This window comes from Peromyscus californicus, unplaced genomic scaffold (genome assembly GCF_007827085.1).
Source record: "Peromyscus californicus insignis strain IS unplaced genomic scaffold, ASM782708v3 Scaffold_8__1_contigs__length_139910024, whole genome shotgun sequence".
In the NCBI taxonomy this organism is placed as follows: Eukaryota; Metazoa; Chordata; class Mammalia; order Rodentia; family Cricetidae; genus Peromyscus; species Peromyscus californicus.
Genome location: NW_026294606.1, coordinates 57133586 through 57149891, shown reverse-complemented (window position 1 = coordinate 57149891; position 16306 = coordinate 57133586). Strand labels below are relative to the sequence as shown.

Below are 16306 nucleotides of genomic sequence, written 5' to 3'. Positions count from 1 at the left end.
CCGGATACTTGACAACAGAGTGGACATAGGGGACTAGGAGTCAATAATAACTGGAGATCCTTCTCTGCTGTGATTGACGCAGGCCTTTTAGCAGCTTTACATATATTTCTTCCTTTTTCTAAAACTAGCGTTTCCAGCACAGGTTGGCCTCTGACTCCTAAGGACAACCTTGAACTGCTGATCCTGCTGCTTCTACTGCCTGAATGCTGGCATCATGCCACTAGGCCCAGTTAACATGGTATTTCTTGAGAACCCAGGGCCTCATGCATGTTAGGCAAGCATTCTATCAGCCTTCTCTCTATGTCCAGCCCTTTACTGAGATGTCTCATTGTTCTTTGCTACCAACTTGGTCGTTACACTGGAAGACTTTTATCCAAACTTGTTCTATATGCACCAATGCAAGAATTTATTGCGTTTACACAAAACAAACAAAAAATGACAGTTGTAGGAAATAGTGTTTTAGTTAGAAGCAGAAAAGGCAACAAAATAGGAACATGGGTGACTTATTCATTCCCTCTCTCTTTCATTCAAATTTCTCCCCTTCTCCTTCCAGATGGATACAAACATGTTACAACTGACCTCCAGCTTTACACCCAGCTCCCCCGCCCCCCCCCCCCCCCCCCCCAAATAAAAGGAATCCCAGAGAAAGAGGAACAAGCCAGAGCTTCACGGAAGGGAACTGATGTTTTCCAGATGGCCTGACCTCAGTCATTGAAGTCTCTATCACTGCCCTTCATTCCAATGTCCAGATGACATCTTCCCAGTCCAACAGCTGATGAAGTCTTTTCTTTGCTCTAAGGTGCTCCAGGAACTATGGTGTGGACTGATGGCTACAGGCCACCTTGATGCCAAGCATTGGGTGCCTGGTAGGACCCTACCCAGGAGGTTCTGAGGTATTACTAGGTTAAGAAGACCTCTTCATTTTTGACACACACATACACACACACACACACACACACACACACACAAATAGAGATTCCAGCCTGGTTTAAACCATGGAGTTAATGATCATTTCTGTTGGAAACAGAAAACAAAAACAAAAAAAGGAAGAAACAAACAAATGGGAGCATGGGTCCTTGGCTCATTGTCCGTGCAGAGATGGGACATTCTGCTTCAGCTCTTGAGGCCTGGGAGGAGTTGATGCGCGTCTCAGCCTGAGGCGATCTCTGTCAAGGGGGTGGGAGCAGGTGGGAAGCTGGCAGGAAAAGAGAGGCAGAAAGTGAAAGTGGCTACAGTCCACTTTGCCTGAGACACAGCAGAGCCCAGAGGAAGCTGAGAAACAGAGAAAGACATCCAAGGCCTGGGTAGGATTCTCACCACAGTGAGGGTAGCCTTTGTCCAGCAAAGCTTGCAGCCCAGGAGCCTCATGGGCACCTGGCTAGAGCAGCCTCTGGTGCAGCTTCACTTGGACACCAGCATGTGGACAAACTCCTCATAGTTCACTTGCCCATCACCGTCTATATCTGCTGCCCGTATCATTTCCTCCACCTCCTCATCACTCAGCTTCTCCCCGAGCCTGGTCATCACGTGCCTCAGCTCAGCAGCGCTGACATAGCCATTGCCATCCTTGTCGAACACTCGGAAGGCCTCCCGGATCTCCTCCTCGCTGTCAGTGTCTTTCATCTTCCTGGACATCATGCTCAGAAACTCGGGGAAGTCCACGGTGCCATTTCCATCCTTGTCAGTTTCATTCACCATGCCCTGGAGCTCAGCCTCCGTGGGGTTCTGACCCAGGGACCGCATGACTGTGCCCAGTTCCTGGGTGGTGATGCAGCCATCCCCATCCTTGTCAAACAGAGAGAAGGCCTCCTTGAACTCAGCGATTTGCTCCTCAGTCAGCTGGTTGGCCATGCTGGCAGGTCTTGGGTGATGTGGCAGAGGTGGCCAGGCTGGTCTCTGCTCCCAAGCACTAACTGTGGGCTGGGCTCCTCTCCCCAGATTTGTAAGGACAGGTGGAGACTTCAAGGGGCGGCTGTCTGTCTGGCTTTCTAGCCCTGGCTTGACTGGCTGGAGCTTAAGAAGGAGCAGGGTCCTCCCCCCGTCATTGGTCTGGCAGGATTGGGCTGCCAGCCACAGACACCCCCGCCCCTGTGGTTGCCTGAAGGCCAGGTCCTGTTTAGACAAGAGTCCAAGAGCAGCAACCAGGCTGGCCTGCTAATTGAGCTGATGCCAGCCCTTGTGTGTGAAAGGCAGCTTTCCTCGTCAAATACCATCAGGGCCGGCAGCAGCCACGGCAACACCTTCATCCAGGTGTAGGGAAAACCTTTTTGAAACACAGACGTGGTCTTCTGCCTCGTGCTTCCCATTTCCTGTTGTTTTCTCAATTTTGCGTGTCCCCCACCCCCACCCAATCTTTTACTCGCCTCTCAATAAAATAACTATTTCCCTTTCTTCCATGGAGCTGAAGTTTTCTGTACACGAAAAGTAGAACTTGCCTGTACGTTCTTTGTCTTTGATTTCCAAACCTGGTGATTTCCTTGGGTTTTCAGACAGGAATGATTTTTTGTTTTTCTTCAGGTAAAAGCAGGGTTCTCTTGTCTTTGGGAATGAATGCCATGGATGGAGAAGAATTTCCTCCAATGTGTTTATTTTCTCACTCACAGCTATTTACCGAGTCCCTTGTGTGTGCAGATGCTGTTGGAGGGTAAGAATACGGGATGAATACAGCATGGGGTCCTGGTCTCCCTCAAGTTCATGTTCAAACTGTGACTGGGTTGTCAAGAGAACTAACAGATAAGCCCAAACAAGGTCACTGCGTGGTTTTGACACTTGCTACAAAGGAAATGAAAGGCAGTGATAGAGAGGACAGGAGGGAGTGGTGGTTTGTGATCAAGGACAAGTCTTCTGCAGAAAGACTCTTGGAAGTGACCTAGGGAAGGGGAGCGCACGGTGGGACCAAGAGAAGGCAAGGCAGTCAGTCTGACTGCGGTCTAGTGAATGAAGGGGAGGCAGGCAGGAAAAACAGATGAGAACTTTGCAGGAACCGGCAAGGATTTCCTCCTCGGGAGCTTTCAGCAAGCACTTGCCTGAGCACTGGACGGAATGAAGCCAGAGTAGAAGGTGGGAGAATCTCCAGGAGGCAACACAGTCAAGAAGGACCCCAGCTCCTTACCTTCTGGGGTGGGAGTGGAGGCTAGGAAAATGACCTTCCTAAGTAAGAGGGATCCAACCAGATCCCTTTTGGGAGAGAAGTACAGAGTTGGCCCTTTTTTCTGTTCCTGGACGGGCAGGCACAGGGCCAGGACTGGGCATAGAGAAGATATTACACTTATGAAGATCTACAGTTATTGAGGAGAGAACATGCCAGACCACCGCTTGGCTGTTAATCGCTCCCTCTTTTAATTTCTCTCCCTCTTCCACGGTGGTATTTATAATACCAATGCAACCGTTTTCTTTGTTCAAGTAGATGATGGCTTTGCTTTTGTTGTCTGGAGGGAGTTTGTCTTCAGGAAAGAATAGGAGTTGCCTATTTGCCAGATAATTTACTTCCTCCTCAAAGGGTCCAACCAAGCCTAGGCTTTAAATGAGTGAGAAGAAGAAAGAAGGAAGGTGTTCACCATGGGAGAAGTGAGGAGGTAACATACTTTTTCCACATGCCATAAGGTAAACACGAGGCCAGCAGGATCTAGACATGGGGTGGCTACGGAGACCCAGGGGTGTAATGAAAGAAATAAGATGGTGGGCATCTTAGAAGCCATGGTGTAGACAACCACTCCATCAGTGTTCAGAACCCACTCTCCTCTCCTCCACATTCCTAAGTGATTGGTGGTATGGGAATGAGGTGCTAGCTAGGAACCCCCAGGGTGCATTTTTTCTTTCTTCATGGACAGAGAAGGGTTGAACATGAAACAGAATAGAATAAAATTAGGTGGCTTAGAGACGATGAGAAGATACCATTAGTTCCTAGGCTGAAATTCATATTCTCTCCTGACAGCCTCCCTTATTGATACTCATTTTCTGCATTAGTTACTCATCTTGTTGCTATAGCAAAATAGTTGACAAAGGTAATTTGGAGGAGATGGCGCAGTGGGTAAAGGCACTTCTTGGTCAGCCTAAGGATGTGAGTTCAGATCACCAGGACCCACATGATGAAAAGAGGAAACAGTTCCATAGATGTTCTCTGATCTCTACATGTATACTACAGTGGTACACACACACACACACACACACACACACACACACACACACACACACACACACACACAAAATCCCCAACAAAAAACCAAAACAAAAAAACCTCTGCACACTAGGAAAATGTAATAAAATTAGTATATATGTATATATTTGTACATTTAAACTTTTCATTAAACCATGTCTTCCTGTTGTCAAGGGAAATGAATGAATAAAGATTGAAAAGCCATTGCTAATAAAATTTATGTTTTATTTTTCATTTGTTCAAGATTTATTTAATTTTATCTATTGGAATTCATTGCATGCACATTTGTATGGACACGGTGTGTGTGCCTGAGGAAGTCAGAAGAAAGTGTCAGTTCCCCTGGAACTCAGGATCTGGAGGCACAGATGCTGAGCCATCACGTGGGTTCTGGGAGCTGAACTCAAGTGTTCTTAACTGTTAAGCCATTACTCCAGCCCTATTTTATTCATTTATTATGATTATTATTTGTGTGTGGTGGGGGGTGCACGTGCCCCAGCACATGTGTAGAGATCAGAGGACAATTTTATAGCATTGGCTCTCTCCTTTCCCCTTTAGATGGGCCCCAGGGATCAAGTTCCAGTTGCAAGGCTTGCAATGCAATCGCCTTTATCCACTGACTCATCTTGCCAGTCCCACCCTTTGTTGAACTGCATATTCTCTTCTTTTTCTGAGGTTAGTTAGGAATTCGGAGAACTAGGTAATCTGAGCAACTTTCCATTTTGGAGGTTATGAGAATATGGTGAGCTGTTGTTATGAAGTAGAAAAAGCAGGAAAAAAAATGATAATCAGTAACCTCCCTGCTCAGTTGATGGCCATGGCAAGGATCTGCTTGAAGAGAGGCTGCTGAGTATCTCCCCTCCTGCATCACTACCTGGCTGCTGCAGAGGGACCAGACTGTACCTGGACATGTGGCCAACTGCCTCCTGGAGAACCAGGGCTGACATCACTGGCAAACAATTAACCCGTGGCAAACAGTCCCAGGGAAGATGAGAGTCATGGTTGGGCAGGGCAATTCTGCTCACTTCAAGAGGAGGACACAGGTAGCTGCGGGGGTTCTGGCTTCTGGGGCATGTTTTTGTGGGTCAAACGTCCAGTCTGCCTCCTTGTTTTACAAAAAAGGCACATTGAAAGAGAACCCAGGAAACACATTAAACAGAACTACTTAGTACCATGACTCACAAAGGGCTGCCTTGTGATGGCCACACTGCTGCAATTCACAAGTTGGGAAACTATGGCAGAGGGAACGTTTCCCATTTCATGACTTAATTCTCTCCTTGTAGTCTCTCACCCCATACACTGGCTCCTTTCTCTCCAGAAAAAAAATTATTTGTGATGCTCTAGACCAGTAGTTCTCAAACTTCCTAATGATGCGACCCTTTAATACGGTTCCTCATCTTGTGGTGACCCCCAACCATAAAATTATTTTTGTTGCTACTTCATAGCTGTAATTTTGCTACTGTTGTGAATCATAATGTCTGTGTTTTCTGATGGTCTTAGGCCACTCCCATGAAAGGGTTGATTGATCCCAAAGGGGTTGCAACCCAAAGGTTAAGAACCACTGCTATAGACACTTAAAAGTGACTGAGAAATGTATTATCTACATGCATGAAGGTATTATTTTTGACCCCATTGTTGTGTATAATTAGTATATAAATAAAATATTAAAAAGGGAGTTGGGAGACCAATTAGTGTGTAAAGAACTTGGCACTTAAGTATAAGGATCTGAGTTTGGATCTCCAGAACCCATGGAAAGCTAGATGCAGCACTGCAAGCCTATAATCCCCACAGTCCTACAGCAAGGCAGAAGGCAGAGTGGAGACTCCAGAAGCTCGAGGGCCAGCTAGCCAGGTATATGCTACCACAAACAACATGAAAGACCTTGTCTCAAGCAAAGTGGATCGCAAGGACCAACACCTGATGTTGCCCTCTGATTTCCTCATGTATGGTCGGCACGTGTGTGTCTCACTCACAACATGAATACACACACACACACACACACACACACACACACACACACACACACACACTTTTAAAAAAATTATGTCTGTGGGTGTTTTGCCTGCATGTGTGTCTGTGTACCACATTTGTGCAGTGCCCACAGGGGCCAGAAGAGGACGTCAAGTCCCCTGGAACTGGAGTTACAGATGGTTGTGAGTCCCCATGTGGATGCTGGGAATTGAACCCAGGTCCTCTGGAAGAGCAGCCAGTGCTTTTAACATCTGAGACATCTCTCCAGCTCCAACAAAGATTTCTTTTATAAAGTATATCTAAAAAGTCATCAAGAACATCAAGGAGCTTGTGGCTATGTGTGGAGATATGTATATCTATCTATCTATCTATCTATCTATCTATCTATCTATCTATCTACACACATACTGTATTTGAAGGTAAAACTGTGAAATATTTATATATATATATATGACACAGAAAATTAAAATACAAAGAAAAATCCCATGACTTGTTCACATAAGTAATATCTTTTTATAAAAAACAAAAACCAAAAAACTTCTTTCTCCAAGAATGAAACTAGGGAAAGGAGTGGCATTCTGAAGAGGAGTTCTATGGGTCTCCTCAATGCCCAACTTTCCACAGTAGATGCCCATCTGGATCAGTCTGTGGCAAATGTTATTCTGAAGCAAATGATGACCCAGCTTCACACAGACAGGCAGATGGGGAGGGGTGGAACATTTCAATGGCTTTTGGTTTTCTTTTCAGAAAGTTGAGTTATTTTTCTTTGATGTCATATCAAAATCTGACAACTGGCTGTTGCTTAAACATCATTTGCAGTGTGGAATCTGAGAACGCATCCATGAAATGTTCATGGTCTCACGTAAAAGTCTGTTGGTCTTGCTCACACTCTAAAATGGTACCCATATGTGATTTTATAATGCTATGCATTGGTTGCTTGGAAAATTTGGGCTCACTAGTTCTGTGGGACTTTTAAATATGAAACCACTAAGTATATAACACAAAAAAACTCAGAATAATAAATGTTACCACCAACCCAATGGAAAAAATTTAAAGCATTGAAGAATCTCAAATTCACAATGGCAAATATCAACAATCCAAACTTTCAATTTTCATTTGGAAGCTCAAATTTTATTGTCAGCAAATACCACCTATTGTTTTCTTTGAAGTGGCAGGCTTACTTTCATTGCTTTTGAGAAAATGTCTGGCAAATGTCAAATCTGGTAACCTTGGCTTGCCTGCTGCTCTTCCAATAAAAATGATTCTATGAGGAGACTAGAAACATCACCTTGGACTCTTGCAGTCAACCACACAAATGTTTTTGTCATGGCAACTGTCATTCATGTTCAGCAGACACTAAAGATGTGTGTACAAAGCTGGGCAGTGTTGGCGCATGCCTTTAAATCCCGGTACTTTGGAGGCAGAGGCAGGAGGATATCTGTGTGTTCCAAGATAGCCAGAGCTACATAGAGAGACCCTGTCTCAAAACACCAAAAACAACAACAACAACAACAAAAAGTGTATGCAAGAATATAAAGCAGCCGGGTGGTGGTGGCGCACGCCTTTAATCCCAGCACTCGGGAGGCAGAGCCAGGCGGATCTCTGTGAGTTCGAGGCCAGCCTGGGCTACCAAGTGAGTTCCAGGAAAGGCGCAAAGCTACACAGAGAAACCCTGTCTCGAAAAAAAACCAAAAAAAAAAAAAAAAAAAAAAAAAAAGAATATAAAGCAAATGTATAATTATCAGCCCTTCAAATAAGACTGACTTTTCTTTCTTAATGAAACATTTAATAATCCAAAATACAGTCATTTGATTCATGCAAAGAGGCTATTTCCCCATGATTGCTTTTGACCTCAGTGTAAATGTCAGGACATTGTAAACAGAAAGATACTGGAATTGTTAGAAAAATAGCTCCCCCATTCCACCCCAGGCACACACAGGTCTTCTCAAAGGGCCTTGAGGTCATCCCCCATGCCTTGTAAAGGTCCATGAAACAAACATGAAGAGCCGTTGCCATGGAGTGCTGAGGAGCAGAGCTCGGAACAGTGTGTCAAATCCTCTGGGCTGCAGGGTCACATACTAAGGATCCTGCACTCACCATGGGATAATTTTGGCCATGTAGAGTATTGTATTGATGAAGACTGGGTAAGCAATCAAAGGTATTCACCTGCTGTAATTACTTCCTTTGGAGAGTAGGAATTGGAAAGTTAAGAGACTCAAGGTATTGTGCCTTGGCAGCCTGAATTAGGATTAGAAATGACTTTTGTTAAAAAGAATGCGTTAAGTGCCTTTGTCAATGTAGCTCTCCCTTAGGGAGCTACAGAAGGAGATTTGGATCAGGAAGTTGCAATTTTCAGTATTCCATTCCTGATATGGAGCTAGAAAGGGTGCATAAGTGACCATGGGACTCTTCTTCCCTTTTCTTCTTCTTCTTCTTCTTCTTCTTCTTCTTCTTCTTCTTCTTCTTCTTCTTCTTCTTCTTCTTCTTCTTCTCCTTCTTTTTTTGGTGGGTTCATACATACATATTTATTTAAAATTTAGCTCTTATACCTGAATTAAAAAGATAAATTCATCATCATCATCTACATTAGTGTGGTGAGATAAATTTACCCCAGCTTATAGTCTTGATCTTGTTTGAATAAGGATTTTAAGAATAGCATAAGAAAATGCCTTATTTTCAGGTTTTTCTGACTATATATCTCATTTAATATAAACTATAAAATTATGAGAAAGAGAATGCTTTTTTATTTTAATGGAGTATGTGTTCTATTCCTGAATTTATACTACTGTAACAAATATAAAATGCCTTCAGCAATTTAATTCTGGTATACTCAACCTATTTCTTAAAATATTATTTTTTTCATTTTTCTTTATTAAGAAATTTTCTACTCACTCCACATACCATCCACAGATCCCCCTCCTCCTTCCTTCCACCCCCCAGCCCTCTTTCCCAAGTCACCCCACATCCCCACATCCCCCAAATCAAGGTCTCCCATGGGGAGTCAGCAGAGCCCAGCACATTGAGCCTAGGCAGGTCCAAGCTCCTTCCCACTGCACCAAGGCTGTGCAAGGTGTCACACCACAGGCACCGGATTCCCAGAAGTCTGCCCATAGACCAGGAAAAGATCCCGATCCCCCTGCCTGGGTGCCCCCCAAACAGTTTGAGCCAAACAACTGTCTTCCATATCCAGAGGGCCTAGATGTGAGGAAAGGGATGGCCAGACTGCAACCTCCCTTTTCTTCTTGATAAAACTCCCCACCTGGTTAACATTTCTCATGGTCTTCCTTTTCCTGTAATAGAAACATCAAAACCTCTATCATGAAATACTTAGGGATTTACTTTCCCATCCATTGAGCAATCACTTCTATCTGCATATTGCTATGTCTCAATATGACAGGTAAGAAGTATGAATTAGAGTTAGACAACTGGCTGGTTGAAGACTTGGACTGGAATCGAGACCTTGTCATTCCTAACCCCCTTACTCAGCATCCTATCTCATTGTCTTTGTATTTATTACCAACTTCCGGCTGCAGATATTTTGCCCAGCGGCTACAAAAGACACTGATAAGCATAGCTGTCTTTGGTGCAGGTAAATGGCAAGTCATTTTTGTTAGTTCAGTATGCCTTTAGCCTGTTTATCCACCAAGCAGCAGTCACCACCTTCATAGGTCCATTACTGTGTTTAATTAGCACCTAACCGTTAACATGACCGAGGGAGGAATGGTTCCTCGTTCCTCACCAGATCTGTTTCTTCTCCAATCTCCCAATCTCTCTTGAAAACAGTTCAGTCAGATATTCAGAGCAAAACCCAAGAGCCACATTTAATTCTTCCCTTCCTCTTATACCACATCCAGTCTTTCAGCTCTACCTCCAAGATGAGTCCCAATGCATCCAGCTCACCAGCCTCACCATCTTGAAGCAACACAGATCAATATTCTTAAAGCAAATCTCCCTTCTCTTTAGCCATTTGCTGACTACCGTGTCTTTTTCATACCCTTATAAGGACATATCTTTGGCTTTCCTGTAAAATCCATACTCCCAACAGTGGGCAGTTACCTCTGTCTTCCATGACCACTTCCTGTCTTCTTGGTTGTCTCTATATCACTGACCTCCATCAACAGGTCTACTTCCTGTTCCTTCAACACTTCTACCCTGATTCCTACTTTGACATCTTTGTACAATGTGTTCCATCTGTCCCCAGCCCTTAGGCAGATGGCTCCTTCTCTTCTCAGTAGAAAATCGGATGCTACTTCCAGGTGAGGGCTCCTCAGAACCTGCTTTAAACTGACCCTGACTCATCACTTCCCCCATTCATTTGTTTTCTTCAGATTTATCATTTCTTACTTTATATTGGTCGTTTGTTTTCTTGCTTATTTTGTTTCTTCCAATAGATAAGGCTGTTGCTGATTTCTTTTCTCATGCTACTCTGTGAGGTAGGACAGGCCCTCTGCCTAGCAATGAGTCAGTCAATGTTTGCTGACTGACACAAGAAGGCTACATCATAAACAGCAACTTTGCTTCCAGCTACATGAGAAGGGTTGCTTCAGCCTTATCTTCCATTCAAGTTATGGTTCAAAAATCTCTGTGGTATGCCTCAAATTGTCTTTCCAAAATGTCAGTTGTATTCATCTTACAAAGTCTGATAGTTTGTCCTTTTTTTAAAAAAAAATTTTTATTTTATAATTAATTTAATTTTACATATCAGCCACAGATTCCCCTGTCCTCCCTCCTCCCACCCTCAGCCTTCCTCTCCCAATCCACTCCCCATTCCCATCTCCTCCAGGGCAAGATCTCCCCTGGGGAGTCAGTCCAGCCTGGTAGATTCAGTTGGGGCAGGTCCAGTCCTTCCTCCCTACACCAACGCTAAGCAAAGTGTCTCAGCATAGGCCCTAGGTTCCAAAAGGCCAGCTCATGCACCAAGGACAGGTTCCAGTTCCACTGCCTGGGGGCCTCCTAAACAGTTCAAGCTAATCAACTGTCTCACTTATCCAGAGGGCCTGGTCCAGTTCCATGGGGGCTCCTCAGCTATTGGTTCACAGTTTATGTGTATCCACTAGTTTGGCTATTTGTCCCTGTGCTTTTTCCAATTATGGTCTCAATATCTCTTGCTCACATAATCCCTCCTCTCTCTCACCAATTGGACTCCTAGAGCTCCACCTGGGGCTTGTCCTCTTTTGTTTGTAAGTTTGTGTATGGCTCCATGGTAATGAGTGACCTCTGTGTCAATCCTTGGGAGCAGCTGATGATGCCGCACACCTGTACACATCTGCCCCAAGGCTTTTCCTGTTGCAAATTTCTGCAATGACGAAAGAAAACCCTTCCCCCATAGAACACATCCTACCTGCAGCCTAAACTCAAGACTTAGATTTATTCTCCCAGCTTCTTGTAAGCACTCTGGTCATGTGGTGCTTTTGTTGGCCTAGTTTTTTATTCTGGTTCCTACCCAAGTAATCTGGCATTGAGTCTCTAAGGACAGATCAGGGACAATTGAAGTGATAAGTGCTGACAGATTTATGTTTGAGGTAGGAGTTTCCTCCTTAATAAAAAAAAATCCATAGAGACGATAGAGACTCCAGGCACAAAGCAGAATTTGAAAGGTAGGTTGATGGGCCAAGCGGAATGGATATAGAGTGCCTTGGTGGAGAAGTAGTGAGGGGGATCCAGAATTGTAGGTAAAAGAACTGAGGATCTGGCCTGGTATATATTGGTAGTGTTCTTTCCTACCATGCTTGAATCCCTGACTTTAATTCCCAGACAATAAAACTGGGCATGGTAGTGAATGCCGCTAACAGCAGCATTTGGAAGGTGGAGGCAGGGGGATCAAAAACTCAAGATTGTCCTCAGTAACATTATAAATTTGAGGCCAACCAGGGATACGTAAAACTCCGTCTCAAACAAAACAAAAAGAACAAAAACAACAAAGAATTGAGTGAGGAGAGGGCCTTGTGAGGTCTACAGAGCACTGGATTCCAAGCTTTACCCATAGTGAGTTGGACACTCCTTGAATGATGATGGGGAACTAGTGAGTACAGTTAAGAAGGGACGTTTCTGAGCCTCTCTGATTCTCAGCCATATGTCATAGAGTAAGTTCTTTGGTTACCTCTTGCATGGGACTGCCTTCTTACTTGGTACATGGCATGGGGAGACCTTGAGGATTTTTGTCTTCAGTCCTCCAAATTTTTATCAGTAACTGTCCATCAGAACATGCCTGTAAGTATTCCTTAAGTAATCAGGCAAGATTGAATTCAGGCAAGATTGAATTTGTAGGGGATGTATGATTTTTTATGTTGATTTGGGTGATCTTTGGGTGACTTTTTGTCATTCTAGTCCAAATAATCAAGACTCCTATAGGGCTACAGGATGGGCTAAGATGGAGACCCAATGAGATTGATGTATGGAATCAAGTTGTAATGGGTGTGACTGAAATTGTATAAGTAGCCAGGTAGAGCATCTTTTAGGATTCAAAGGAGAATGACTTCCCCATAGCTTGAAGGCTTCTGCTGGTCATAAGGTAAAGTTCACTGAGTGCAGAAGAAATAAACAACTTGGTTGTGTTAAGAGAATCCAGGTCTTCTTAGATGGAGGCCCACATGTCAAGTCCTACTGTTTTCTCCAGGAGGCTGGTTTATGTCAGCACCAGGCTGCTCTGCCTAATACTAAGGCTACCTTCTCAGCAATCAAGTTCATTAGGCTACTGGATTGCTGAGGTTATCTCCCAGAGCACCTGAGGTGCATGTTACAGGGAATTATAAGGGACACCAAAGTGGAATATGTCTAATTTATAAGAACAGGTTTGAATAAATTAGAAATGATCATGGATGGGTGATATTGTTCTGTATGCTGTGAATATGTATTGCTCTGAATGGTTGATAAATAAAGCTGTTTGGTCAATGGTGAGGCAGAATAGGGTTAGGCAGGACATTCTAATTAGAGAGGAGGAAGGAGAAAGGCAGAACAGAAGGAACGCCAGCCCACCGTCCAGGAAGCAGCATGTAATGGCACACAGGTAAAGCCATGGAACACATGGCAACATATAGATTAACAGAAAGTTTAAGTGTAAGAGCTAGTCAGTAGTAAGCCTGAGCTAATGGCTGAGCAGTTTTAATTAATATAAGCCTCTGTGTGTTTACTTGGGTCTGAGCGGCTGTGGACTGAGCAGGGCACAGGAAAACTTTCAGCTACAGATCACTCCAAACACAAGCAAATTAGTAGTAAGTATCATGTAAAAACAGCCAAATAAGTAAAAAATCTAATCTCAGACCTCTTACTTTCCCTGGAAAAGGCTGTTTCTTTTATGATATTTGTGAGAGTTGCAACTTTTTTAGGTAAATTGATATGAGCTTACTTGCTGTCTTCTTCTGGGCAAGATGATGAATAAAAGCTGATGTGTGGACAGATGGGGGTGAAGTCAGAGGAAGCAGAGACATGGCAGGCCTTGGCAGTATTACACATGTACTAACTACTAGCCTTTTAAAACTGATGTTGGAGATTTTGAAAAAAAGAAAAGCAAGAAAAGAAATATTAAATAGAATATATTATTGAGCTTTGGGGCTACTACAAATCTCTTTTTACCAAAGTGTGTTCTTTCATTTGTTGTAGGGTCTCATGTAGCCTAGTCTAGCTTTGAACTCTCAGTAAACTGAAGATGATCTTGAACTCCTAATCCTCCTTCCTTTAACCTTCTGATTTCTAAGATTATAAGTAATACTACATCCAGGTGTTAGGGATTAACCCCAGGACTTTCTGCATGCTAGGCAAGCACTCTACCAACTGAGCTGCACGCCCAGCTCCTGATGCATTTGATAATTGGGATAAGTGGCATTGCCCATTGATGTAAGCCTCTATAGCCAAAGATAATTGCACCAAGAAAACAAGTTGATCTTCCCTGAGGCAGAGAGCTCATTAAGAGCTCTTGGTCAAGGCTCCAAGTCTTTGAAGTTTATGGTTGTGATAAATGCTTTAGCATTTAGTTCAAGAATCTGTGTGCGTACATGAGCATCTGGATGTGCACATGTATGCATATGTGCACGTGTGTGCAATCCTGTGTGGCTCAACTATCCATTTGCAAACATGTTTCCTGGAGGTAAACATGTTGATGTGGGCATAAACCAGGAGCATGTAGGGCACAAACTCCTTGCCTTGGTGAGGGGTATAAAGGAAGCGAAGTGATTCAACAAGGTGCCCCATTTTACCAGCACTCACTCTAGTCATTTATCCAGCAGTTTTCAACCATGTTCTTTGACACCATGGACCTCAATAGAGATCCTTTAATAAGGACAGGAGCCAAAGGTTCACTCCACTTCTTTCCTCTCCTCACAAGCACCCCAGTGAAGCTCTGATCTTCATATGTGCCTCAGAATCTTCACGTAAGTAACACAGTCACAAAGGTAGCATACAGGCCACAAGGTAATGTGTACTGAGGCATGGAACTCAGAAAAGCATCTGAGTTACTAGCACAGCAAGAGCTCAAGGAATATGAATTATTGTTTTCAAGTGCTATTGGTCCATTTTAACATAAAGAACTATTTTCAAAGAGCCACACTTTCCTGATTTTATCTCATCCTAATATGATTTCTCAAAGGACTCATTTGTGAATACCTTTACCTTAAGTATTAGGGTTTTGCCATATGGTTTTATGGGAGGTACAATCTAGCCCCTAGTGTCCATAGAAAACTCATAGGAATTTCTGTATGTGTTTGTAAAGTAGAGACAGCAGACAATTTATGACTTCATCTCTGAAGCAATATGGAGGTGATGGAAAGGGCCCCACCCAAGACCGAACATTATATGCTGACAAGAGGCCGAATTTGGTGATTCAGAGAAGGGATGCCCCTGGGGGTGCAGTTACTCAAGTGGTGGAAAGGGCAGAGGCCGGGAAGGAGGGGAAAATGGCCTGAGAAAGGCTTGGAGGCAGGAGTAGGGAGTGGACCCTGAGAGGAGAGAGTATAGAGGGAGGGAAGAGAGTAAGGGTTCAATCTCACTTCTTGGTAGTCCAAGGGAACACAGTGAAGTAATACAAGGTGATAGAGCTTGGGGAAATGAGGGTATCTGGGGTGCAGACACCTGAGATGTATCCTTAGATTGGTCAAGAGCATGCCATGGTGTGTCTCAGCAGCAGGAGAGGTTGGGGAGGAGGGGTAAGATCGAATGAGAAGGAAAGGAGGAAAGAGAAAGGGAGGAAGGGAACCAAGTTTGTCTGAAGGAGCTATTCACACTGTCTCCTGTAATGTCTTCCTCATGGGGGCAGATGAGGAACGAAGAGAAACCACACACTGCTTTTCTAAGAATAAGGAACTAGTGACATGTCCACGGAGACTCTACCATGAATTTCACTGAGATGGATCCAGGCCTAGACTCACATCACATTCTTGGAAAAGACAGAGAACTTGCTACTCACAAAGGAATTAGGTTGGGTGAAAAAGGACTCAATACATCAGAACTTTGTATTAACTCATTCATTCATTCATTCACCTGTCTATCCATATTCATGGCCATTCATCAGCTCACTTTATACTGTGAGACTTTGGCCACCTTCATTCCTGTTCTCAGGATATCCAGGTGGTTTCAGCAAAGCTCCCACTATCAAGAAGCTGAGGCTAGCTAGCCCACAGTGCCCACAAAAACTGTGGGTGCACAGGAAGGGGGTTGACACTGCGGAGGAGCCAGGAAAAGGAACTCACATTTGAGTTCTGCAGAGTACTAACAGATCCCCATTCATGAGGTCTCTGTGTAACAAGATGGAATGCGTCTGCTGGAAGCTGGTGTGTCTTCCCCACACGCTCTGCAGAGCAGCCTATGAAGCTGGCCTGTGCTCAGTTCCTGACTCCTCCACCAGACAGGGAGAAGCAGTTACTGTCTCTTCCAGAGGAAGGACTCACAGAGACGATCCTGATGCTATCGTCAGGAGATGACATGGAAAATGTAGGACAGGTCAAAGCTGGGTTTGAGCTCATTACACTGCCCTTCCCTCCAAATGCCTTTCATTAAGCAAGTAGGAACCTGCAAGCCTGGGGATCCTATCTCTATAAAGAACACTTTGAGGAAGGCATTGCACATGCTTCTTAGGGGGAAAACCTCATGACCGTGAATCCAGATATTTCAAATTGATTTAGAAGACTCACGTTGTAAAAGCTTATTTCCCTATAAATGACAACAGCTTGGAATGCATTGGCAAAGGGGAAT

General features: G+C 44.0%; 1 protein-coding gene across 1 annotated transcript; it reads right to left on the bottom strand.

Annotated features, from left to right (window-relative positions):
• Positions 1 to 702: 702 nt before the first annotated feature.
• Positions 703 to 2954, bottom strand: LOC128104137 (calmodulin-like protein 3). Its single transcript, XM_052728898.1, has one exon. It carries the CDS (start codon positions 1849 to 1851, stop codon positions 1402 to 1404), a length of 450 nt encoding a protein of 149 aa, XP_052584858.1. The 5' UTR covers positions 1852 to 2954; the 3' UTR covers positions 703 to 1401.
• Positions 2955 to 16306: the final 13352 nt, after the last annotated feature.